The 27,178-nt window shown below is 45.0% G+C and overlaps 1 protein-coding gene across 1 annotated transcript in view; it reads right to left on the bottom strand.

Moving 5' to 3' along the window:
* ATP6V0A2 (ATPase H+ transporting V0 subunit a2) overlaps positions 1-27,178 on the bottom strand; it is a 721,136-nt gene that overhangs the window by 262,942 nt on the left and 431,016 nt on the right. Inside the window, exons 10-11 of the mRNA XM_069619692.1 lie at positions 22,231-22,381; positions 1,064-1,203 (exon numbers count right to left, since the gene is read on the bottom strand). Of these exons, the coding sequence (XP_069475793.1) occupies positions 1,064-1,203; positions 22,231-22,381 (291 nt within the window). The remainder of the gene's footprint in view (positions 1-1,063; positions 1,204-22,230; positions 22,382-27,178) is intronic.

Below are 27,178 nucleotides of genomic sequence, written 5' to 3'. Positions count from 1 at the left end.
CTTTGTAATCACAGAGCCTGGGAGACAGTAAGGATAAGGACCTTTATTGATTACTGGAGATACAGAAGCAACTTGAATAAAGCTGGAAAAACCCTGGGGAAAGGGAATCAACCCCTTGAGTCTAGTGGAACGTTTGATTATTACACCTTTCTGGAACTTTTGTTTTTGTGAACTGCGAAGCTGTAGCTGGGCTGCAAGTCTACAGCCAAGAGAAATGTCACTTTTCACCTTTTGTTAGGTTTATAGAGGGGGGGACAGGTTAGGATATGGACACAAGACGGCTAACTTTACTTTGGACATTCTGACACCAACAGTTTCATTAGCTAGTTTTGTTGGGGCACAGAAACCCCACTTAGAGAAGGGGTCAGTTAGGATTTCCTCCAACTCCACCTCCCTTTTTGTTGTTGTTAAAAGTATTTGCCAATCAACATGCCAGCTTTGTGTCAGTCTCTTACTCCTAGAGCCTCACAGACTGGCAAAATGAGAATACAGAGTTGTGGTGAGCAAAACAAAGTCTGCCTGCAATGCCTCTGCTTCATTCCTGCTCGAAGGCAAATTTCTCTTTCCTTTTCATCTAGAAGGGTTTCCTAGCTACAAAACGAAACCAAAATAAATCTTACTAACCAACCAAAAAATGAAACCCCTCGAGCTTATCAATTACAGGTAGTGGTGACAAATTTTACTCCTGGAACTGAACATATGTATTCATCGACTAATAATCGCTCCTTTATCTCGTGCTGTCCATTTCTTGTAGAAAAGTCCTTGGTAAATGCTGTAAGTCAAAAGAGTTTAATTCTACATATTGACTCTTAAAGGATCATTACATTACTGCAATATGGTTGATTAATTCATAACAAATTTGGAGCAAAACATACTGAAAAGCACAGAGGTAATCTGCAATTAAGTACCTTTAGCAGATGGACATAGTATGCTTATCGTAACCCACTTCAGGCAATACATCTTTCAAATCGAGCCACCATTTTTCATAAAATTATATGAAATATGCAAATGCATGGTAATAGCCAAACTTACACAGTGATCTGTCCAGTTTGCTGCTTCTTACCTCATCTTGTGTTCGTTTGAGACTTTGCGTGTTCTCTTTCAGCACCATCCAGAGTGCAAATATAGTCATCAGCAGTCCATGCCCACAATCTCCAAACATAACAGCAAAGAGGAAGGGGAACGTGATGATGGTGTAGGGAGCTGAAGAAGAAACAAAATCCCAGATCAAACCACTCTTTTTGCTTTGGTCATTCGTATTAGTGCTTTGAGCCATCGTCCTGTCAGCAGGCATCCCTTTTCCAGTCCATTTACGCAAGGTAATGTAGCATAACGCTCTCCTGTACAGCAAAACATCTGCCATTTTGGCAGCTTCTTGTCACTTGTCATTTAACAAACAAATACAGTCAGAGTTCTTGTCTTGAAGAACTTCAACTGAACAAATTATGCATTGTATACCAATGATTTGCATATTGAAGATTCACAAGTAAAAGGAGAAGCGTCCTGGTGGCATGGAGTAATGCAGTCATCTTGCTTTGGTATTCACTTGCGATTCGTGTGATCCTACAAATAGTCTGAAAAAGTATGCGTTCTATGTGATGGTACACCTCTCACTATAGGCTGCAATTTCATTTTAGTTCTTTTCACTATACCAGTCTAATCAAGTCCAGGAGGTTAATTTGGTTAAGTTGTAGTTGGAAAATCTCTACAGGTTCCTGCAATCCCATCAACCATGTTGAAGCGACTGTTATACAAGTGGAAAGCATGCTCGAATATTCTTTGAATAAGTGTTGCAAATGCATTTTAAATGAAAATAGTGCATGCATTACTGCACAACAGCCAACACGTGTTTTGACACAAGGTCTTCATCAAGGCATTGGTGCAACATAAATTATGGCGTGTGCTGTATCTCTTTCTTCAACCTGAATTATGTTTGATCATGTTCAGTTGTGAAAATATATTTTCTGTGGCTCTGGTACCACACACACACACGGGTTACCATTTGAGGATGTCCTAACCAGGCACCCAATCCACTATAAGGATCATATACTAATAACAAGCCAACCCCAGCCAACTAGCCATCATATACTAATAATCCAAGGACCTAGAGCCACAGAAGAAATATTTTCACAACTGAACCCGACCAAACATAATTCAGGTTGAAGAAAGAGATACGGCACATAGGTTTCGCTACACTAATGCCTTGATAAAGACCTTGTGTCGAAACACATGTTGGCTGTTTACAAAAGACATTCACTTTTGGATCAAAATGAATCCTAATTCTGGATACATCAAATTGCAATGATAGATTTATTGATATGCTAATTCAAGGGCGAGCGATATGTGTAATTGTTTAAACTGTACTAAATATGAGGTTATGGGTACAACTTCTCCACAACAGTCACGCAGCACGCCACATCATACATAACAGGACCAGAGAGCACAGAGAGGCGGCTATATCCAGTTTTTAGTTACATCACTGCACAACACCCTTCTCATCAGGTGCAGCTTCAAAATGACAGCTCAGGGAGTTAAGCAGTGATCTCCAACATCTGCAGTCCTCCCACATTATAAAAATTGAATAGCATTAACTTAAGTAAAAAATAAAACCTATTATTCCAGCTATGTACAATAATTGTGCACTTTGTGCAGAGTTTGTGTTTAATCACTTATCACTCTGTTGTTGGAATTTATTTTAAATAATAACAGTCGTTAATTGCATAAAACCTGAATTATTTATTCCATATAAAATGTCAATTTTCTTCCATCAAAATTGAGCTTACCATTTCTCATACATTAGAGAACCTCTTGGTGACATCTCATGTATGGGGAACCACCATTCATCCATTACTCAGACTAAGTGGAAGACCATTGCCTGTTAAATACACTTAAAAGAACAGCTGTCTTCTAAAATAACTAGTGAGAGCGCAAATCCTCTTATTTATTTATGTATTGAATATTTGTAAGGCGCCTGTAAAACAAATGGTGTTTCAAGGCGTCACAAGACAAAAAAGGGGTGGGAGGCAATGGAGAACGATAACAATAACGGTCCTACAAGGCCTTGTGACATTCGGATTGTGCAAGTGCACTAACAAGAAGTGTGAGGTAGAGGAGGATGGGGGGAGTGCCAGTCTACTAGACTGCTAGACTGGGAAGGGACGTGCAGGGTAAGGGGAGAGAGTTGAAGTCAAAAAAGGAGGAGCAGGGCTGAATGAAGTGGGGGGACACAAGGGCTAGGGGAGTGCTAAGGGGAGGTCAGGAGGGCAAGTGCCATGGAATTGCCAGCGGTGCAGGAGGGTGACGGGTCCACATGCTAAGTGGAGGTGGACTGGGCAGGGGGGGACTCTGGTGCCCTGTAGAACTCGGAGGGACCCAGGCGCCAGTCACTGCGGCAGACGGGTGTGTTAGCATGGGAGGGGGAGAGGGAAAGAAGAACAGAAAAGGAGGGTCTTGAGGAGCATCCGGAAACATAAGGAGATCCGGATGAAGCCTGAGAAAGGCAGGGAGACCATTCCAGAAGGAGGCTCCTGCAGAGGAGAGAAATCTACACCCCACTCTGTGCTTAGAGGAGCGACTAATCTGCAGAGAGTTGGAGTTAGAAGACCAAAGGGCTCTAGCAGGGAGGTGTTTAGAGGGAGAGAGTTGGAGGTAGAGGGGTCTCAGGCCCCAGAAAGCATTGTGGATGATGCACAGGGCCTTTGATTTAATCCTTGCGGTCAGCAGGAACTAGTGGAGGGACTTTAGGGCTGGAGAGATGCAGTACCTGGCTTGAGGCCAAGGATAAGTCTCGCAGTCCCATTCTGGATTAGTTGAAGGGGGCAAAAGGAGGATAAAGGAAGACTGAGGAAGAGGCTGTTGCAGTAGTGCAGCCTAGAGAGGACCAGAGCTCTGGAGACATTGAGATTCTGGGGGGAAGGGGAGGATAGGGAGAATGCCTCTGAGGTGGGCAGCTGATAGTGGGCCTTCTTGGCAATGTTGGCGATGTGAGGAGATAAGGAGACGGAGAGGAGTCAAAGATGACACCAAGGTTTTTTTGCCTTACAAGAGAGTGAGCACAGGGGACCAATAGAGGGCAGCCAGAGGGTAGGAGGGATGGAGGGAGCAGACATCCCCTTTGAGGAGAATCTAGGTCTTACTCTATGCAATTGTGCATGAATCATATTTAGGCTACATGTTTATAAAAAGAAAAAGTTTATGGAATACGTGATTCAAATGTATGGAATTAACGTCTCAGTTCAGATGTGAAGAATATTTACTTACTTTATTGAAATTCATTGCACCAAGCTTTTCTCAACAACAGAGATACTGACCACAGACTCACTCCAAGTGCAGTCTGAACTTCCACACAGCACAGTGTAGCTGTTGCACTAAGGCGTGAGCAACAACTTTAGAAATTACCACAAGAACTATCTTGTTAGATAGAATTTCTATCTTGTGTGATATTCTCCTCACTTGGTGAGGTCCCAAGCACTTTTTGCTGGACTATTGGATTTTTGCTGACTCTCATGAGTGAATTGGGACCTTTTTCCGCACTCACTCATTGTTTTGTACTCTGGACACCCCTTTTTGTGTTCTTTTGATGGTGTCTACTTCCCTCCATTTTTTCTTTGGCATCTGGAATTTCTTATTGCAGCACGGAGCACCTTATGTGTAGTGCTGCTTGCTGGAAGCTCCTTGAGCTTCCCTTTTTGGTGTTATCATTTTCCTTGTGAGAATTACTTTTCCCAAGGATTGGGGGATACTTTTTATCCTATCTACACTTTTCTTTGTGAGATCAGCACTCGTAAAAACTGCATGCTGTGTGTATATAGATGATTACTCTCCTACGATATTTAAAGCGATCCGGAAATTATATGTCATAAGTTGCATACTCTCTACTGAAGAAGGGGGTTGGGGGATAGGATCCTGGTTTTGGGGATTATTGCGGTCTTGGGGATGGAAGTTAATTTCGATACTAATGATGGTACTTGGGATATTCATAACATGTTGCTGTTGCATACAATGCTTACCAATAGTTTGCACTGAAATAACTGATGGATGTACTAAGGGATGTATGCACATGGTGTCGAGAGGAAAATGAACGCATGGCCAAAATAACAGACATTGAGGAAACGAAAACAGTAAAACAATTCATGGCTATAGACATTAATGATGAAGATGGTTCAGACATAGATACCTCAGACTTATCCTCATCGGAGGAGGATACAATGAATGAATAAGACGTTTGGCATACGGCCAAAAGGAGGGTTTGTCAATCTGGAAAAATGAATACTCTTCATTTGAATGACAGACGTAACTTGATGGCCGTAGGCCAACCGTCTTATGCACCAAATTACAGAAATATAGACTGCTATGCTTGACCAACAAGCAGCCATTTTAAACGTAGCAAGAATCGCCATTTTGCTTGTTAACCATTGCTCATTGCTTTCTGTCTAAACTGCTTTGCAGCTTGCAATTCTTGCGAATTCTGCTTACTCTGCTCAACTGTTAACATTGTTGTCTGAATGTGAAAGGACGAGGTCGCGGGACTGAGGAGTTCGTTGAAACTCCTCATGAGTAGCTCAGAAAGGAATGCCCACGCTCCCTCTCTGTAGCCTTGGGAGAGAGCTGCAGGGCATTTAATCACTTCACAGCTGCCAGCCAGTCTCGTATGATGGTAGAATATGTTAGAATGAAACAGCTAAAAGCTTGAATTATGCTCTTCTTACGGCCCCCCTTCGCAAAACCCTTTAGAGCGTGTCGGCTCCCAGGACACGAATAGTACCTCATAGATAGCAAAGTATGGAATGTGGCTCTTCCCCCGTGTGCAGCTTGCTTCCAAGAAAGAGAACCACTGTGTTCTGTTCAACAACTAAAAGATGCCTCCGCACTTTCTAAATTGCACATTGTTACTAGAATAGACATTGAAAGTGTCATAATTGTCATACCCGTCGGAAATGTCCATCGTCATCCCGAGTTCAAAGAAGCTAACCAAAGGGGGTGTTAAACATGACATTGCTGATTGTATGATATGCATTTTGTATATATGTAACTGATGTACGTAATTCGCTCTCTTGCTTCCCTCGAGGTCTAGGGAACTCACGTCGCGGGGTGTGAGACCAGAATTGGCCAATTGAGACTATTTTTGCTTGCAATAAACCCTAGCATTGGGAATTTGAACCTCGTGTCTGGCGCATCTTTTCGTGTATGGTTATTGCCTTGTTTCCATAGCACGAGGGACCCCTAGGGGCCCCTTTCAATTCCACCTTATGTGGAGTGCTAAGGGGATACTTTGCAACCCTTTTCTCACTTCTCCTGTAACTTTCCATTTCCAGTAACAAATCCATCTGAGTGGCTGGTGACAGTGGATGATTTTCTAAAATTTGTTGGAAACTTCCGTAGCCGGCTGCATTCACAGCTGCGGTAATTGACACATGGGAACCCATTATTCTTTCTTCGCCCTTCTGCTCTGTAGGGTGGGGAGGTCCTCGATTGTCTTTTGTCTTTGCCGGGATCCCTTTTTAAAGCCCACTCAAAGGTGCCAGTGTGTCTGGGAGGACAGAAAACTGGAAGGACTCCGAAACTCCCCAAGGTTTTTGTCCTCCAGTGTGCCTGCTTAGATCCAGTTCTAACTGTGAGGCTGGATGTCCTGGAAGGACAGCCCCCATCCCAGGTTTGAATGGAAGCAATCATGATGAATGGCTAGGTGTAAGGAACTCATGGTGGCAACAGTAACGACAGACACAAGTTATCACAGTTCAAGGGTGTTTATTAAAATGTATAGGTAGTTTGGAAAAACGCCCAATCTAAACCTAAATCTAAGATGGGAGCTTCAACCATCAAACAATAAGGCAGTCCTAGTGATGTCTTTGTCAAATAAAAGGGCCTATACTAAAAAACCTATTGCCAATCCTTACGCTCATAAGAAAGAAGGAAGTGTTCACAAATAATAAGTCAGGATGTGGTAGTTGGGGTGTCCCTTCCCCATGTTTTCAGCACGGGACAAGGTAGGACTTTGGAGCACAGCACACACTCAAGCTTTCCCAGCACAACAGTTCTGCTCTCAGCAATCAGGGCCTTCGGTGGTTAAGTCTCTTTTCTATCAAAAAGTCTCTTGCCTCCATAGACCTGATGTATCAAAAATAATAAACAAAAAGTTCCTTTTCACATGTACATTGGTTGATGCCTTTTCACCTCTGGATTCCCCTCTTCCGGGCTCAGATCCATAGAAAGTTCTTAATGATATCAGGACAGTTACGTTTTCTTGCTTCCGGGGGCCTGACAGGTTCAAAGTACCAAAACAAGAGTTCAACAAAAGTTCTAGAGTTCTTCTCTGGTTGTACTTGGGTGATAGCTCTTCACCCCTCGGCCCCCCTCTTCCGGATTTAGACCCCTCTCGAATATCAGCTTCTCTTTGTCGGGTTCACTCTGGCATGACATGCATTCAAAGCCTTTCCCCTCTTGTACTTTTCTTTGTTACATTCACGGGTCGGTGGGTGTTGGCTTCTCACCCTTGGATCTCCCTCTTTCGGGCTTAGATCCGACTCCACTGTTCGCCTCCCTCGATCGGGTTCACTACGGCTTTCAATGCAATTTTGCTGTTCACATTCACAAATCTTAATGTCTTTTTTACAGTACACTGTGGACATCCTCCGGCCGGGTTCACTCTTGTCAACACTCTGTATTTCGGGACTTTAGACTTTGCCCACTCTTTATCTGCATTCCTCTTTCGGGTTCACTCTTGCCAATCTTGTCAATCGTGCCTTTTTCATTCAACTCTTAGGATTCCGGGATTCACTTCCCTTAGCTTCACAATCGGCTGTTGGTCAAAGACTTTCGACTGTACAGAGGATTTTACAAGACCCCTGTACGACCACTTTGACCCCCTCCTCGCCTTCCCCAAGGCCTTCTGGTAATGGTAATTTCAACAATCGGGTAATCGCTCAGAGTTTCCTGGGTGAGCACCCACGTGGTGCCCAACTGCTCTGTTGCTGGTTTTCCCCCTTTTAGCATCAATAGCTCTTTATGCTTTCACAGTTCAACTAGCAGTTTGCTACTTTCGTTCCACACAGTTCAGTTTCTTATCGACTATCCCCTCGACTTACCGGATGTGATGAAAGCTTGGCTTTCCTTCTCTTTGGAGTCAAGGTTGGTACCTCGGAGACGAGCGTCTCTCCCCGGCTTGGTTATCAGCAGAGGAGGGTCTTGTGTACCGTCGATATCTCCTGCAACACATGCTGGCTATTGTTCGTGGTCTTCCGATTCCTTCTGCGGAGGTTTCACAGGCCTTCGTCGGAAAGATAGGGTCGCTTCTCTCCTTGTCACCCTCTTGGTTGGCGCAGTCTTTCTCCTCCTCTTGAACTGCCGTGCTGAGTTAGCACTCTTGTCGTGCGGTCTGCCTTGCTCATATTGCACTCAACCTTTTATCCCTGTGAGGAAGGGAAAGGGCCGTCAGACGTGTGCAGTTCTGTTCAACTGCCTGACTTTTCCTGATTCTGGTGTTGGGACATGTCAGGTAAATGGCTTGAGTGTTAGTCTGTCGCCCCTCTTGATATGGGAAAGTGTTTGCGTTGTAAAAGGGGGAGGTAGAGTGTTTGTGCATCGTATGTGGTAGGTAGGGGAAAAGGTGTTCTAAGAATGGGGATACCGCATCTCACCCATCTGTGTCCCACTTCCACTCCCAGAGGACCCCCCCACCCCATCCAGGTGATCCTCCCTCACTGGTCCACCACCAGGAACTGGATCCAATAGCAAACCGCTGTGTCCTGGCCACCTGGATGACAGACCCCCGGGGACTAGCCAGTGAGACACCTTCAGGTTTCTCACACTAGGTTCCTGCATAAAAGGCAAGTGTCTTGATGCTGAAGCCAGATTCGACCACTGGGAGATCCACTGCAAAGAGGAGAAGACGGACACCTGCAGCAACCTCAAGGGACCGCCAGAGCCATCTGAGTGACAGCTGCTGCCCCAACTCTCTTTTCAAGTGACAGGGAAGCTCCAATCTGGATTACTTCCTCTCAGAGTAGTGGCACCAACCAGTCTGAAGACAATCTGCATTTTGGGCCATCCATCGACAAGCTGTGACATTCACCGGCTGCAAACCACCAATACCCTTTGACCGAATCCTTGCGACACATTGGTGTACTTCTTCCAGACCTCCAGAGGCAAGGTGCCACTCACTGAAGTCACCGAGTGAGCAAGCTGAATCGACCCTCGGTAACCCTTCTTCACTCGTGCTTTGAAAAAGGCACCAAAACCACAGAACTCAGAAGAATCGGTTGCTGAGAGTCTCGTGACTCGACTGCTGCTGTGAGATCCACTACAGTGTCCCTTCTTCATTCTGCCTGACCAAGAATCAGGTGACCAGGTCTGCTGTAGCATGCGGGTGGTGTGCTACATCCTCTTCTTCACATTTAAGGAACTTTGAGACTATTGGCAGAATTAACCTAGAGTTGTTTTGCTGCTTCTGTGTTGCTGGAGTGCTGATTTGTGTGTTTGGGAGTCGGGGCCTGCCATGGGGCGATCGGGACCTCGAGTGTCCAGGGGGCAGGGAACTTGTGGACCTCTCCCTAGACGTTGTGTGTGGGCTCTTAGTCGACGTACGCATCGAGTCACGGCCCTTGGCTGTGTGCTTAGTGGTAGTGTCTGTGTGAGTGGTGATGCACCCGGGGGGTCGTCCCCATAACAGGACCACCAGTCTGTCTGCTGGGGTCAGGGGCCAGCGCTTGTGAAACCGAAGTATCCCTGTTGCCTTCGCCGTCGGAAAACGCAGCGTTGCTGCCGTCGCTGTAGGCCCCCTCCACGTCCATGGTGGCCTCGGCCTGCATGGTGTGCTGGGCCCAGCGCTTGGTTAAATGGTCCTTTAACGTTATGGGTTTAAAGAGCTTACAGGCTCGACATGTCACTTCGACATGATCCTGAGGGAGACAAAGGTTGCACACCAGGTGCTTGTCGACCCAAGGTAATTTTTGTTGCACTTAGGGCAGAACTTGAGAGGGGTTCCATCAATAACGAAGTGAAACGACAGCTAGGCGAGAATGTATGAAAAAGGGAAAATACATTCTCAAATGTCCTCCCGCCTCTCTCCCTATTGTGTGGGGCGAAGCCGAAGCGGCCCTCCAAGGCCGGACAGATCCGTCGATGTTCCCTGCCTGATGTTCTCGATAGCCGGTGATGGAAAATATAAAAGGATAGGAAGAGATACTAACTCTAATTAGTATAAACCAATGGCATTATGACAAAAGGAGAACGTCACGAAATGGCGTCCGTCTACGATGGCAGAAAAAAACAATCTGAGGGACTTCGACATGTGTAGGACCATAGGTACAGTGGACGTAACACTAGGGATAGTATTACATGCACGCCCTGTCGACGTCCCTTTTCGAATTTCGAAAAACACCAACTGTAATACTCTGCAGCTTCCACTAGATGTCTGCCTATGCACAGCATGTGAATCTAAGCAGATTCCACAAGCCTCAGAAATATGTATACAAGTTTATCTTACTTGAACTGAAAAGTGAATTTAACATTGCCTAGTTTGTTTAATAAATAACAATATTTATATATAATTGCAAGTGTGTATGTGTCTTCTTGGTTGCTTGTGTGCTCAAAGGTCTTTGTACTCTACTGAAGCCCTTCTCCCACCTAGACTAAGCCTGGCTGCTCAGCCATTGCTACCAAACCTTTTGGGTAGTTCAGGCCTATATTAAGAGTTAGAGCCCTGTACACTAAAGGAATGTCTTCTACAGTTCTACTATAGGTGGACTTTAGTAAAACTCCCCAACACTATCACCACACTTTGCAGGGGTATTAAAGCACATACACTCTCATCTGCACTTGTGATACATTATTACAGCTATTACAAGCAAAAGGAATCTGGCATGAAGCTCTGTATGAGCAGAAGACTTATTTTTTTTACTTTCAGGACAATATGGTTACCATGATGCGAGTCGTTGCCAGTCTGCATACATGCATCCATTTTGTCTGTAACCCATATGCATGTTTCTTGCACTTCACAAAATGAACTATGCACTTTCTTTAGCTAGCACCTAGATGCCTCAGGGTTTTGTGCCCTGATATAAATGCTAAAATAAGATACATTGCTCATCTCTACACAGTGTGGTGGAGGCAAACAGGACACAACAAACAATTAAAAAAAAGCTAAATTGAGACATGAGGCAATTATAGATGGTATGACAAAGCCAGCTGTCTGAGGATGGGCGATGGAACTGGGGGTGACCATGGGTGAGGAGGTAGACTGAGGATCCCGCAGGCTTACTAGTCCATCCTCACACTCGAGAGAGCAACCAACCCGCTGAACACTAGGGAACCGAGACACAGGACAGGAGAGGACACATGACACCAGAACAAGTCGCAACCTATGTAAGAAACGTGGGCACCATAGGCCAAGCAGAATACCATCAGGTGAAGACGGAGGGGAGACTGACTGAAGGAGTAGTCCTGGGAACAGAAGAAAAAAACATATCTGGAGACAACTTCCCAAACACTACAAGGAAAACATTAAAATCCTAACTTAAATGGAACACATTTGTCATATCAACGCCCTGCCTCAAAGGATTGCTTACTCAGACATTTTGTAAATTTTTCCATTCTCTCTGATTAGGGGGCCAAAATGGGTCTGACTACAGGTACCGAACAACATCGCAGAATCTGACAGGGAGCTTTCCAGAGGGGCACAAGTGACTATCAAGAGCTGGGACAAGGAGGATGTAAAGGCTGGACCATGTGTGGGGGACAACAGGTTAGGTTCCCATGGGCCTGGAGGTGAGACATTCAGCGTTGTTTTTGTCAGTGAAAGTGTTAAGTGGAAGTGGCAGCCACCGTGAATGCGAGGCTGGAGGCTGGGAGTTCTTAGACATTAGCAGAGCTACCAAGCGACTGTCCGGATCTGTGGTGGGCCGCAGCAACATAGGTTTGACAAGCAAGAGGACGGACTGGCTTTCACAAGTGTTGGTCTGTGGCTTTTCACACAACCGGGTGAACAAATCAGAACAGCTGAGAATGTGAGTTTGAATTTGGAGAGCCAACCTCAAGGCTCTTCCAAGCGGAGGACACATCTAAGCATTATTCAGAAATTGAGCACCCAGCCAGCATAAAAAACCACCATACGAATGTGTAAGTAATCCATCTTTATGTATGAATGAAGAACAGTTTGTTTATTAAATACATCCTGTATCCGAGCTGTGATGAATCCTGCTGTGTCATCACTGATCCCCAGCCTAAAGTCTCCTTCCATGTGGCCAGGGGAAGGCAGCCGCTACCTGATCCTGACCCTGGGGGTGCTTTTCTGAGGGTGTATTACATGGGAGGAGATGGTTGTCAGGGGGAGGTGATGGCTTCGACAGGGGGGACACAATATTCTTCCCTTGACTATGCAGAAGAAACCCTAATCCCATAGTTTGAACCCTTTGATTATGAGGTATTAAAACATAATTCTGTTCAACATCTTAAGCAGACTACTTTATTCATCCTTCACATGTACATAACTCCTCTAAAACTCCTTTGGCATCTTATGTTGATGATGATTGTTATGTAGATAAAGGTGTGCAACAACAGAACTTAAACTACTATGTTAATCCTTTGCACTTCCCAGAAAGCTTTAAGTACTGTGACGAAGAAGAGGACTACAGTCAATGAGGATCAACAATACTGCCAATAGTAACGTGCGGTCTAGTTGTTCTCCGTTCAATCAACTGAGTGGGATATTTAAATTAGAGAAACACCTGAAGACGGGAGAGAAAGAAGGTAAAGGAGAAGCCAGATCTGGATGCAGAGTACGCAGAGCAGGAAGCAGAGTAAGGCAGACATGCAGGAGCGAATCAGGCTGAAGGGGCAAGGTGCTCTCGACCTGCCACTTGTCAATCCGATCCAATCCGATGTACTGGAGTGGCAGGAGACCCAACGGGGTCTGACGGGCTCTGGAAAAGTGCAGCAGGAGAACCAGCAACCACGGGAAGGTTGTTCACAACGCTCTGACGCAGTGCCTGTATCAGCGAGGAACCACAAAGCCGCCAGAGGACCTGACAAGGGGTTTGACAAGGTGTAAAAGTCATATCCGAAGCAGAACTCTACTGCTACAACGTACCACTGGTAGGCAACACCTAGATATACCAGTGAGTAGGCCAAATAGAAGTACAGAGAGAACAAGAGAGCAAACATGGTGCAATTCTCCTGGTAAGAGATGTCAGTTGGGGGAAACCTGGAACCGGCATTGCCATAAACTAAAAGACATTATTGAGAGAACAAAAGGGCAAACACTGTGCAATTCTCCCAATAAGAGATATCAGTCGGGGGAAACCTGGAACCAGCATTGCCATAAGCCAAAAGACACCACTCTAAGAGAAACAAAGAGACAGAAGTTGTACAATTCTTCAGACAGGAGATGTAAGTTGGGGGAAACCTGGAAGAAGCATTGCCAAGAGACACTGTAAGAGAGGTTGACAGAAGGAGATTGAACACCTCTCATAAAAGGGATGGCAATATGAGGGAAATTGGTGCAAGTGCTAAGTGAAGAGGAGGTACAATTGTCAGAACATTTAAGAGAAATGTGAATGTTGCGGAGAGACCTAATAAGAGCATCAGACAGTGAAACCTTTTTGAAAGAGATACCTGCAGGAGAGTACAGAGGTTTTTTACAAGAAGCCATTTTATTAATTAAGGGTTTTAAAAACAACTCACTATTCCTAACCTAAAGAGGATTTCCGTTCCTATCAAAATAAACTAAGCTCTCAAACAAGGAATCTGTCCCTCACACTTGTACATACATCAAACTCATAAAGGTAATACATGGCAATTCAAATGTAACAGAAGAACAAGTTACTTACCCCTGGTAACGTTCTTTCGACTGGATGTTCCTCCAACGTATTCCTCATCTTTGACATGTAATGTCCAGCTTCAGCTGCTTCGGAAAACGTTTTCAGCAGAGGGACACTGTGCAACGATGGCGTTTCGAGCCGATTTGTCCCTCGAAAGCCTCCATCGAGGGCAATGTCATCGGAGATCATATATAGCACGCACAGCGCCCGCTGGCCTCAGTTCTGTGTTTCCTCCTCCTCATTCAGCAGAGATGCCCATAAATACGGCATGACAGTACTCAACTTTGGTGGAGCGGAAGCTGTAATAGCATGGGAAATTCTAAAGAGGGGTAGGATGTGGGGGTGATGACGAATACGTTGGAGGAATATCCAGTCGAAAGAACGTTACCAGGGGTAAGTAACATGTTCTTTGAATGGATTGTGTCCTCCAACTTATTCCTCATCTTTGATAGACTCCCAAAGCAGTGTTTATAATTGGAGGAGGCAGTAGAATTCTATGTATTATACCTTTTCCAGGGCAGAGGAAAGCACTGCCTTGCCAAAAGCAAGATCTTGAGAATGGGAAGCATCAAAGGCATAATGTTTTGTGAACGTGTATATTGTTGACCACGTTGCAGCGTCACCAATATTCTTAGTAGGAACTGCCCTATGCAGGGCTGTAGATGTGGCCATGCCCCTAGTGGAATGAGACGCAGGAGGGTCTTTCCCTGCAAGCCTGTAGCACTCAAATTGACAAAATTATGCACCTAGATAAGGTCTGTATGGTAACAGCCTGACCTAGTTTGTGTCCAGTATATCCTATGAACAACTAATAGTCAAACCTAATTTTGGATGTTCTTGAAATATAAAAGCTTAATGCTCTTCTAGTAACTAACCTCTGAAGTCTTTCTTCATCATTACCAGGATGAGGTGGAGGGGAGAAGGAAGGCAGGACCATTTTTTGGTTCAAATGAAAATCCGAAATGATTTTCGGTAAAAATGTAGGTTTGACCTTCAAGACAACCTTGGTCTTGTAGAAGACTGTAAAGGGTGGCTTTACTGACAGTTCCTGCAACTCGCTTGCTCTGAGTGCTTATGTGAGAGCAACCAATAAAATGCTTTTAAAGGGTAACAACCTTAGCGGAGACACATGTGCAAGGGTTCAAAGGGTGCACACATTAAGAATTTTAAAACCAAATTTAGGTCCCAAACCAGAACCTGGAAGGGAGATGGAGGATACACATTAGGGAGTCCTTTTAGAACGGAGTCACTAGCGGGATTTTGAAATAAGCACATACCTCCGATGAGCGCTTAAAAATGGATAGCGCCGCCGGATAGCCTTTAATGGTACCAATCTGAAGTCCCAAATTGGCTAAGGATAGAAGAAAAGACAGTACATCCAGTGTTTTACACAGGAAAGGATCCACATTATTTTCCTTGCACCAGTTGCAAAACCTTTTCCAAAGGCAACGGGACAAATATTTTGTTGCTAGTTTTCTAGCCAAAAGCAACACATCCATAACGTCAACTGGGAAGTCCCAATCCTTATATCTCAACCTTTCAGAAACCAAGTGTGAAGGTTGAAAACATTGACCTCTGGATGTAGAACCCGACCCCCCTTTTGCGAGAGAAGGTCTTCTCTCTGGGGAAGATGTATTGGAGGACAGAAGGACATGTCCAGAAGGTCTGTGTATCACGTTCTCCTGGCCCAATCTGCAGCAATTAGGATCATGGATTTCCTGAACCTTCTCAACCTCCTTATTACGTGAGGAATGGCGGGGACTGGAGGAAACAAGTAAAGAAGTGGAAATTCCCAGTCCACCATAAACGCATCTCCTAGAGCTGCTCTTGGGGGAAATTCCCTGGAGCAGTACAGTTGGCACTTCCGGTTGACCTCGGTCGTAAACAGATCCACCTGAGAGCTTCCCCAAAGGGTGAAGATCTCTTGAAGGACTTCCTGAGCTAGTTCCCTCTCGTGGGAGACTGCTCTGCCTGCTCAGAGTGTCCACCGTTGTGATCTCCTCTCCAGCTGGGTGAACTGCCGATAGAGATATTACTTCTTGAATTGCCCAGTACCAAAGATGCATTGCCTCTCTGCACAGTGGTAGTGACCCTACACCGCCTCTCTTGTTGAGATAATACATAGCCACCATGTTGTCTGTCATTGTCAAGACGTTCTTTCCCGTACAAAGGACAGGAAGGCCTTCAGAGCTAGTCTGATTTCCCTCAGCTCCATAAGATTGATATGTAGTTTGGACTCCGATGGAGACCAACGACGGCTGACTGTCAAATCGTTGGCATGGGCTACCCACCCCGTGAGTGAATCGTCTATCACTGCTGTAATCTCTGGCCATGGTTGCCAAAATGGTTCTCCCTTAAGAATATTTGCCTTGCAGGCCCACAACAGAAGATCCTGTGAGAACTTGGCTGGAATCTGAAGTCTGTCCAACATCTTTCCTGAGAATTGGGACCATTGAGCTCTTGGAGCCCACTGAAGGGATCTCATTCTCAGGCGGGCTTCTGGAACCAGAAAAATGCAGGATACCAGGAGGCTGAGCAACCTCGAGAAATCGAAGGCCGGAAGATTCTGGGCATTCTAAAATTTGGATACCATCTGAAAAATGTCTTGAGCCCTCACTTTCCCAAAGACGTGTCTAACACAGCTCTGATGTATTGGAGCTGTTGGGAAGGTGTCATATGGGACTTCTTGTAATCAAGGGAGAAGCCCAATTTATGAAGGGAGTGGCAGGAGACACAGATGATCCAGGGCTTGTTCGGGAGAACGCGCCCTGATCAGTCAATCGTCCAGGTAGGGGTAGATGTGAATTCCTCCTCTGCTGAGATTCGCTGCCACTACTGCCATTAGCTTGGTAAAAACCCTTGGGGCAGAGGTTAACCCGAAAGGCAGAACTTGAAACTGATGAGAACTGCCAACTGCAAACCTCAGGTATTTTCTGTGCTTGAGATGGATTGGCACATGAAAATAAGTATCCTGAAGGTCTAATGATACCAACCAATCCTCAAGTTGGAGGGCCTGGAGGATCTGAGATCGTGTGACCATCTTGAATTTGTCCTTCCTAAGGAACTTGTTCAAGTATCTCAGTCCTCCGTCTTTTTTGGGGATCAAAACATATGGGGAGTACCATCCCTTGTTCCTCTCCGCTAAAGGTACCAGTTCTATAGCACCTTTCTCGAGCAGGGTTAAAACTTCCTGCACAAGGAACGCATCTGGAACCATCAAAGAGCGGCTCCCCAGTGAATTGTTTTGAGGTCTTCTTAAAAAAGGAAGGCAGTAACCATAGACTAGAGTTCCCAGAGACCAAGCATCCGAAGTAATGGCTCGCCATTTTTCTAAATGCTGAGACAGTCTGCCCCCCAATGGTGAACTGTGATTCTGGACCTCAAAGTGGTTTTGAGGCTGCTGTTGCAGAGGCCGATGGTAAAGAGGCTGCTCCTTGAGCTGGCTTGGCACCTCTGCCTCGTCCACCGCAAGGACATTTTCTCTGGCCTCTTTGACTGGCCATTCATTTTGCCCTTCAAACTGAGGAGTAGAATTGAAAAGATCTACCCATCCAAGGTTGTCCACTAGTACGAAAAGGCTGAGGTTGCCTAATAGCGGCACCTAAAGACTTGGCCGCCGCCTTAGAGGTCTGCAACTTCTCAAGGCTCTCTTCAGCCTTGCTGCCAAAAAGATGAGACCCGTCAAAAGGCATGTTGAGAAGTCTTAACTGCACATCTGGTGCAAAACCTGACTTCCTCAACCATGCATGTTTGCGCATTACAGTGATGGTCGCCATGGATCTGCTGAGGTTAGCCGCTGTATCCAGCCCAGAGTGAAGGGATTCACAACTAGCTTCTTTGTCGTCCATAATAATAGCTAAGAAGGAATCCCTTTCTTCGCCCTCGGGATATGCTCTGCCGCCATAGATATGCAATCCCACAGAGTGTACAAAACTTTTGCAAGAGCACAGGTGGAGTTGGCTGATTTCAGAGGCATGCTACCTGCTGAAAATAGTTTTCTTGCCTAACCATATACATACTTGTCGCCCCCATCAGGAGGGATGGTAGGGTACGCTGCCTGCTTCGACGTTGCTGTAGCTGCCTGCACCACCAGACTCTCCGAAGTGGGGTGTTTCGACAGATAGTCAGGGACACTACTGGGGGGGCGGTATTTTCGTGTCAGATTTTTATTAACTGCCGGATTGGTATCCGGAGTTTCCCAATTTCCAGCCACCCTTTTACGTAAAGCCATGTGGAATGGCAATACCGGGTCAGTCTGGGGACGTTATCCAAAATATCGGTTATATCGTCCTGTTCATAAGGGAGTGGTGGTCTGCTCCATCCTAGATACTTTACATCTCTGGACATGAGTTGTCCATATGCAGCGTCGGCATGTTCACCAGGGGTGAAGTATCAACTCCATTCGCCGACTGTAAATTTTCATGTAGATCTTTAATCCTGGACTCCTCTGAAATCAGACACTCTGGAGCATTGGGTGCCCCATATTGCAGTCCAAAAGGAGCATCCTCCCCATCAGAGCGTTCTTCATCTTCATATATTGAAGAGAGTGATTTGAAAAACTCCTTTCTGGATAAAGGAGTATAGACTTTTTCAGATGGAGTCAGTGTAGGCTGCAATGGCGTCTAAAGGCTTCATTGGCGGCGGATGAGGAAAAGCACCTGGCTTCGATGTAACAACCAGCGTATGCAGCGTAGCTGTCTTCAAAGTTGTCGATGGCACTGTCGTGGACGAAGGTTTAGTAGTCATTGCGGACACCATTGGGGTCAACGGTTTTGATGGCGTTGAGGACCTCGATCTAGATTTTTCATCAACATAGGGCCTCGTGGGCTCTCGATGTTTGTGAGGCTTTTTACCCGGGCTCGAGGGCGTGTGGGTTTTTGGCCGAGACCTATCCTTACCGGCTTGCTTGGAAGGCTCGGTAGGAGCATGACCCTGTTTTTCTAACATTTGTAACATTTTCTCTCGGAAAACATCCCATTCTGCTGGGGTAGATTTATTTGTGGGACATGCAACTCTTACGGGTGAATCGTCGGAGGAAGACGTCAATGAAAGAGACCTCTGGAGCCTCCTCTTTGACCTTTTAGCCAACGAGTGGTGCGAACCACTCCTTGACCTAGAGCACTTTGCCTTTTTACTTCGAGGAGAGTCTCCTCTCGACTTGTCGGTCGAAGGCTTAGCAGGTCGGGGGTTTGGGTAATTTTCCTACCTGGAGTTTCCCCTTCCGCTCCCTCAATGCCTTTCCTGTTATGGATTTACATTTTGAACAATTGGCCGTGTCATGGTCCTCGCCAAGGCACCATAAGCAGACATGGTGCAGGTCGGTAAGGGACATCTTGGACCCGCAGTCCCGGTATTTTTTTAAACCGGTTTTCGGGGTAGAAGGTGTCGAGGATGAAGAGATCTCGAATGATTTGTCAAAGAATTTCTTTCGAAAACAAGCCGTTAAAGATGAGGTGTGCCGATTCTCATTAGACTAAGCTATAGCTGTGTCAGAAAAACGGAACTGAGGCCAACGGGCACCGCGCATGCTCCATATGATCTCCGATGAAGACACCCTCGACGGAAGCCTTCGAGGGACATTGACTCGACGCCATCGACGCACAGCGCCCTCTGCCGAAAAAGTTTTCTGAGGCAGCTGAAGCTGGACATTACACATCAAAGATTCATTCGAAATAACAGTTATTCAACATAGACCTAATAATTGTATATCCTTGTAACCAGAGTTTGTTCCTTCAATCAAAGGGTTCACATAACCAAGTTCCTTTTTGTAGCTAGGTTCCGATTAAAAAGTTCTTCTTGCTTCAAAAGTCTTTCACTTGGACTTTAACCAACAGTTCAACTAATCGACAAGTCTTTCTCTCCACTTATGGTAAAGAGTTCCACACAAATTCGTCTTGAGAAACAAAACACTTTCACAATTCTTCTGTATCAAAAGTAAAGTTTTGTCAGGATGTTTCCACAACAATTTAGGAAACATTGTAGCAGCTCTGCCACTTTTTCTTATGTCCTTCAACCATAATACAGTACTTCAATTATTTCTTCCTGGTCCACTAACCTGCCAGGACTACCACTTGAAAGTCCCTATCCTGGTGTACTCACCTGCCAGGACTAAAAACTCCTACCACTACTACACATACTCTGTGGTGAGGTATACTTCAAAACTTCATAAGAGTCTTTAACCTTCAGCAACATCGACATTCACATTCACAATTTCTTTTTGGGAAAACATGTTACACATTGGTGCTGTTTGTTCCACTAATACTCTATATCAGGAGGGCCTCTATACTGGCACTTCTGTTTTCCCACTTTCACATTAATGAACTGCTGAACATTTTTCTTTCTTAAAATTGCTTCTCTTTGGCTTAGGCAATGCTTGTTGATGTCTTGCTTAACTATGGCCTCTTCCTTATTCTGGCAACAATAGTTACAATTTTCCTGCAACAATTTTCTCTTGTTATTTAGACAACATGGATTAAATGCTCTGTAAAGTATTGCCCACTCTTTACTTTGGCAATGATGGTTATGGTCAACTTGCTTCAGTATTGCCCCCTCTTTGTTTTGGCAACGGTGTTTATAATTAGCTTATTTCAGTATTGTGCCTTCTTTACTTTGGCAATGGTGTTGGTAAGTTCTTGTTTTCACTAATAAGACTTCTTTATATCAGCTTGGTAGTCAAAATAACTATTAGTGGTCAGCGGTCGCGTACAGAGCGTACCGGGATTACCAGACAGTGCTAAATCCACCAGCTTCGTCACACGCATCCGTGCGATCTGCCGTCCCTAATCGGTCTGCTTCTTCTGCCTCTGTCTACATGGCAGACTGCTGCTGGGGGCCCACGGCCCACACAGAAAAGGAAAAGCAATTTCCTTGCTCCTAGTGTACGACAGTGCTTGCCAGCCAAAGGGACACCGCACGCAAACAGGCGAGCCTCCCTCGCCAGGGGGAAAGCCTGCTTCTCGCTGCGTGAACTCTGCAAATCAGGTTATTAACCTTGGAGACCCTCTCAGGACCAACAATTTCCAAGTAGCCACAGCACCAGCATCTAGCTTCCTCTTCCACTGCAACTGGTGGTCTCTGCAACTCTACCCAGTTGTTAGAATGTCCTGCACCTGAGGAGACCTTATATATTCAAAGGCCCTGCTCAGGTGAGGGTCATTAGAACCACTAGACTGCACACTGCAGTTTAGTGCCCCTGAATCCCTCTTCCTCGTCCCAGTACTTAGGGCATTGTGGAACTTGAAGTTCCCAATGTTAAGATTACCTTTTCCTTCACCATTATAAACTTGACCTTTATTGGATTTACATTGCTTAGTGACTAAATAGTTATGAGTTTTAGATGGTTTAATGGTTGATTCAGATTCAAGAAAGAATTATAATCATCAGAATTCAGAGTGTTAATGTTCTGATTCCCATATACATAATTTCTCTTGTGATCACAAGAGTTTTCCCTACCCTCAATGTGGGTATCTATGTGAAGGGAAGTTTGACTCTGACAACAAGCTATTAAATATTCTGGTATAGAAATTTCCCTCTCTGAAGAAGACAAATACTGCGTATCTCCCAACGGAATCCTCCTGTTACCTCGGTGGCTTTCTCCTCTGAGGTGACCACCCAGCTAATAGCACCCACAGGGTTAGGATCAGGTAGCGGCTGCCTTCCCCAGGCCACCTGGGAAGAGACTTTAGGCAGGGATTCTGTGAGGATTCTGCAGGATTCACCACACTAGACTGTAGCTCTGAAGGAGGAAGGTTAGCTAATACCTGCTGGTTTGGCCGTTTTGTTGCTCTGTTTTCAGAAGCATCAGGTGCGGTCTAGAGCGAACCAGAGTTGGCATCATGGCCAGATGAGGTGAGAAGCCATCAAGGTGCATGTTGTTTATCTACCTTTGAATGGTCTCCTGCTTATATGGGTGATCGAGTTGGATGAATTGCGTCTTTGTGGTATTGAGCTTCAAGTAAGTGCTTGTCATCCAGACTAGGATGAAGGCAGGCCAATTCCTGAAGTGTTCTATGTCCCGGGTGCCACAGACTAATCTTAGACCTTTGATTACAGTTTACACTAAACTCTGCGGCACATAAAGGGGCTTCTATGGAATCTTCTGTATAACTTCTACAGGTAGCATGTCACACTGTGGGCGGACACCCCTGGTCCCCAGAGCCCATTGAGGTATAAAAGAATGGTCAGACAATGTGATTTCCTAACAGGTTAAATGATACTGCCCAAGTGTATCATCTTATTTTTATGGAACTCAAAAGGGTGAATGGATGGGACAACCCCACAGACATTTTAACCTGTGAGCTTCGGGTTACACACAAATATGTAGAATACTGCCCAACTCTACAAGAAACATACGCAAATTATGATTTTATCATCAATATGTGGACGTACGATAGTTGGCAGAAAGCATGCAGCCTACCTGGATTCACTTCTTGGTAATTCCCAACTCCATACGCATCAACAATACTTTGGAAGCCAGAGGTGAATTTATTGGTCCGAGTTAACGTGGGAGGCGTCTCATTAGTTGGAAGCCGGTTAATAAATGAAGGTATTGTGGAGCCATTTTTCCTCTGCAAGTTCAAACAAGTAATAAAGGGATATATGTCAATGTATTTTTAAAAATATCTCTAAATGAAGCAATCACTACAATAACGCCCATTGTAAGGAAGGCCTGATATCAGACAGTAAGACAGACACAAATGATCACGGTTCAAGGGTGTTTATTGAACTTCAATTAGGTTTGAAAAACACCTATCTAAACCTGAATCTAAAGATGGGAGTAAACTACAAATATTAAGTAATAACGCAATCCTATTGGTGTCTTGTCAAAATAAAAGGGCCTATACTAATAAACATATTGCCAATCCTTACTTCTAAATACAAATAGTGTGGGAAACAATATTATGCAAAAGAAAAGTGTTCAAGAAATTATATATCAAGATATTCAAGCCGTTGGCTTCCCTTCCCCATGTTTTTAACACGGGGCAAGTCGGCACACTCAAGCTTAGCACAGTCTGGTTTCTCTAGCACCAGGGTGCAGTTCAAAACTTCAACATCATGGCCTTCTGTGCCAAAGTCTCTTTGTCCTTCCAAAGTCTCTTTTTCAGAGGGCCTGATGCAATACGACAAACAACAAAGTTCCTTAAGTTCCTTTCTCCTTAGGGTTTCACACATACAAATTCTTCGATTATTTTCTATTCACCTCGGATCCCCCTCTGTCGGGCTCAGATCCACTTTAACACAAAACTTTCAATTGATCTCCCTCTGCCGGGCTCGGACCAACTCTATCAACTTTGTCCCAAATGTTCTTTACTGAATCAACTTTTTCGATTGTGGGTGGGGTTTTGCTTGACCTGTCGCAGGACCACTTTGATTCACAATTCTCTACAACTCTTTCACTTTTCAGCTGGATACTTTACAGAGACCTTCAATTGAGCACTACACGTGGTGCCGGACCACTCCGTCAAAGGTATTGCATCCTTGATTCAAAGTTCAATCACTCATCAGCATGTTAAGCCTTGCTTGTGTTTTTTGTCATCACAAAGTTCATTCCAGTGCTCACCATACTATGTTGCTGCTTGCAACTTTGGCTTCAACACAGACTGGTCTTGTATCGGTCTCCCCAACTCCCTGGCTCTGTTGATTTCACTGATGTGGTTTTGTTCTTGGAGCCAAGGACAGTAGCACCATGGCTGAAAATTCTCCCCGCCTTCATTCTTGACGCAGGAGGGCACCGGGTATCTCCGACACACAATGCAGGATTCTTCAGCCTGTTTTCCTGGTCTTACGCTTTCCAATCTCATGAAAGCAACGGTTCCTTGTCGAAAAGGTCAAGGGAACTTCCCTCCTTGCAATCCCTTCTGTTTTGCCGTCTTTCTACTCTTGTTAAATTGCCATCTCGGAAATGCTGTTTCCGCGTATGCTTTGCCTCGCTGAAAGTGTGCTCTTGTGCTCGCCCTTTTATCCGTGTGGGGAAGCTTTATGGAATTCAGGTGGGGGGGATGGCCACTAATTGCCTGACCATTGTATTGGACATGTCAGGTGTACGGCTCGGGCTTTCTCTCATACTTGGGAGGATGGGGTAAAGGTGTTATAAGGAAGGGGATACCGTGTCTCATCATCCGGTGTACCACTCACCGAAGACTCCTAATCCAAGTGATCCTCCCGCCTTGGTCCACCCGCAGGAACTGGATCCAAAAGTGATGGCTATGTCCTGGCCACCTGGATGACAGATCCCCAGGGACTAGTTGGTGAGACACCTTCTGCTTTCTCACACCATAAACAACCTTCCCATAAAACAGTTTATTTATAAATCAAATAACTAACATTTTCTTAAAGGGGTTCTCTCTAGTGAAAACAATAGGTGCAGTTCTCTTTAACGGCACCAGTATAATCAACCATTGTTAACAAGGACGACTACGGCATGTCCCTGGTAAGGATTATAAATAGACAAAACAGCTGCTGGACGTCCATTTCGTCACATACTAATATATTTCTACTCCCTCACTTTGTTGGTGTTGACAAGCTGCAGTGGCAGAATTATTCTGGCTTGGTGATCAGGTCATTGAGGCAAGTATGACTGGTGTCTGTCTCGCACCAAAAAATGGGGGGGGGGGTTCAGCCGGGATATGAGTGCTTTCAAGGCTTTAATGACCAACACTTGGATTTGACAAAATTGGTTAAGGGGTGATAGGATATGGAAATGGAGGATGGTGGGGCAGGGGTGGACTGTATGCAAACCCCATGCCACTTTGCAAACTCAGAAGGCTGGTTAATGTTTTACTGTCCAGGAAATAGACAAGCAAGGCTGCATAGATCTGAAGGGGTTAAGCTCCATAGTTCCTGGAATGAGGCCAGACTGAGTGCTTATTGGCTGGATAGTCCTGTACTGAGGCTAAGGATACTGGACTGTAGATGGGCAACTCATGTCCCCTGAGAGACTCTTCTTTAGTGACTGGATGACTACCCGACGATTGAGCCAGTGACTCAAGAAGGTGAGAGGACTGGGACAGGTGTAGACTAATTTGATGCGAGTGGTGATGTTAACAACAATAGAGGAGTCGTAGTTGAGGGGACAACTCAATGATATAACAGAAAAATTGACACTGCGTGGGTCCCTCGATAGGGGTTACCCAATGCATTTAGGTATGGGTGATGAACTAAGGAGAGGAAAGGACATCAAAGATGACATCACGAATGGCATCATTGATGATCTCACTGATGACATCACATATGACATCTATTCTGATAAAAAGTCCCAACAAGGGGTTCTGTTTAGAATGTTACTAGCAACATATGAAGGGTGATCGGGAGACCGCTCATGAACTACTCCATGTTTCACAAAATGTACTTCCTGAAACAAATGTTCTATTGAAATGTTGATGTTATTACAACAATCTAATAATACAGATACATAGGTAATGGCTGCAGCCAATCTGATAATATTGTCAGTAGAATCATAAATCCAAGCCTATCCGAATCGTGTTTAATGTTAAACTTCAATACAAAAATGAGTACACACGTGTTAGTACACTTAGTACAAAAAATGCATGCTGAGAGCATCAATGCATACAAATCTGAGGCACATACAGTGACACTCTAGTAAGAAGGTAAGAAACACCATGACCAGAACATGACACTAAGATTAAAGTTCATCATCATGCATAAAAAATTGTCTGGCCGTGGGCCTCCTTATTGTCCCATCTACATACACCATGAGTTCACCAAGGAAAGTACCTTAAGAACATAGCTAAAATTCTCACCGTCACTGAACAAAAACAACCACCCCATATATGTGATGTCATCAATGTCATTTGTGATGTCATCGTTGATGTCCTGAGTGTTAGTCTGAGCAGTGCATGGTGGTGGCGTGAGTTATGGTTGAATCGCTCACCACAACTGGCGAATTTATTAGCTTTTTTCGATTTTAAATTGCAACCATAACGTCCCTTCAACAAATTTATTTTAGTGAATTTCATAGGGTTTTTCTAGTGCAACTTAACCATAACATCCGGTTAACACACATTTCAATGGTTTTTAAAAGTGGAAATATTTCATGAAGTTACAGCACTGTATATACGTTATTAATAATTCCTCTTTTAGCTTATATAAAATAACTATAACCATGCTCAAATTGCCAAGGACATAAGGCTAGACTATGATCCCAGCCCCACCAATCCACCCCCCATTAACCACGGCACCCTGGTACTGTGTCCACTTTACCCCCATAATGGGGCCAATGGTGATTGCTCATTGCTTAAACCGTGGGGAGTCTCCACAATCCATGGGGCATTGGCTTTGGCCATGCTGCATGCCCCAATAAGCACATCAGAGCAGATATTTGTCCTTGCCAAGGGCCAGGCCCACTACCCACGCACCAGAGCTACAGCACTATTATTTGTACATACATTTTGACCATGCTTTCAGGTCCTTGCTGATGCTCCTCGCTGTGATGGTTGAGCTAAAACATGGCGCTGGTGCGCAGTGCATTCTGGGAGCACTCAGAGCCATAATGGATATTTATCCATGCCTCAGTGGAAAGCTACACTTGCTTTGCGAAACAACATGTTTTCAACGTTATTCGCTGATGGGCTTGGAATGCAGGCCTTTCCAGCCAAGGACACGGCACTGGGAAAGCTAAGATCTGCAGGTGCCGGCTGGTACCTGATAGCGAAGTTTGCTTTGGTTTGCTATGCCTGTGCCAAGGTTTCGAGATGAGTTATGGAATTGTTTCCCGGGGCGTTTAGGAGAGAGAAGTGCTTTGCTCCTTGAGGTTACTGTCGGTTGACCCAGCTGGCAACCAACGGTCACCCATCAATGCGCAAGCGCATTGCCAGAAAGTTCGAGAAGTTGCCACCCCTTGTTGAGGAGGGCATATATGCGGAAGCCCTCAACAGTCAGACGGGATAAGCACAAAGACCTCAGTCGGAGGGGGGACGCTTCGGTCCGACACTCCTGTGGGTTGTTGTGCTCTTGGCCTGGCTGTTATCGGGGTCTTTCTGCCGCTTCTGGCGAGATGAAGTTCCATTAAGCTACGCCCACGGTGATGTATTTCTTTCTTTGACTTCTTTATGTTTTCTGTGATCTATGCCCATGTGAGTTGTACGAGTTATTACTATGTACCTGTAAGCTTTGAATAAATAGCCGTAAAGAGCTGATTATCTTCTAAAGTGTGCGTGGCTGTGAATTATTGTGTCTGTTTTTAGGTGGAAGTATTTGCTCTATAATTGCACTGGTGATTTATGGTAGTTCTGTGCACTTTTCAGAGGAGAGCAATACACTCGCGCAAGTATGCTGCAATCCCGTCCAGTACTTCAGGCTGAAACCATGAGCAAAATGTATTTTCCTATTCAAGGCTCTCCCGATTT

The sequence above is a fragment of the Ambystoma mexicanum genome, chromosome 10 (assembly GCF_040938575.1).
Source record: "Ambystoma mexicanum isolate Mex_15411 chromosome 10, UKY_AmexF1_1, whole genome shotgun sequence".
Taxonomy (NCBI): domain Eukaryota; kingdom Metazoa; phylum Chordata; class Amphibia; order Caudata; family Ambystomatidae; genus Ambystoma; species Ambystoma mexicanum.
The sequence above is the reverse complement of the archived record's forward strand: the minus strand, read 5'-3'. Positions and strand labels throughout refer to the sequence as shown.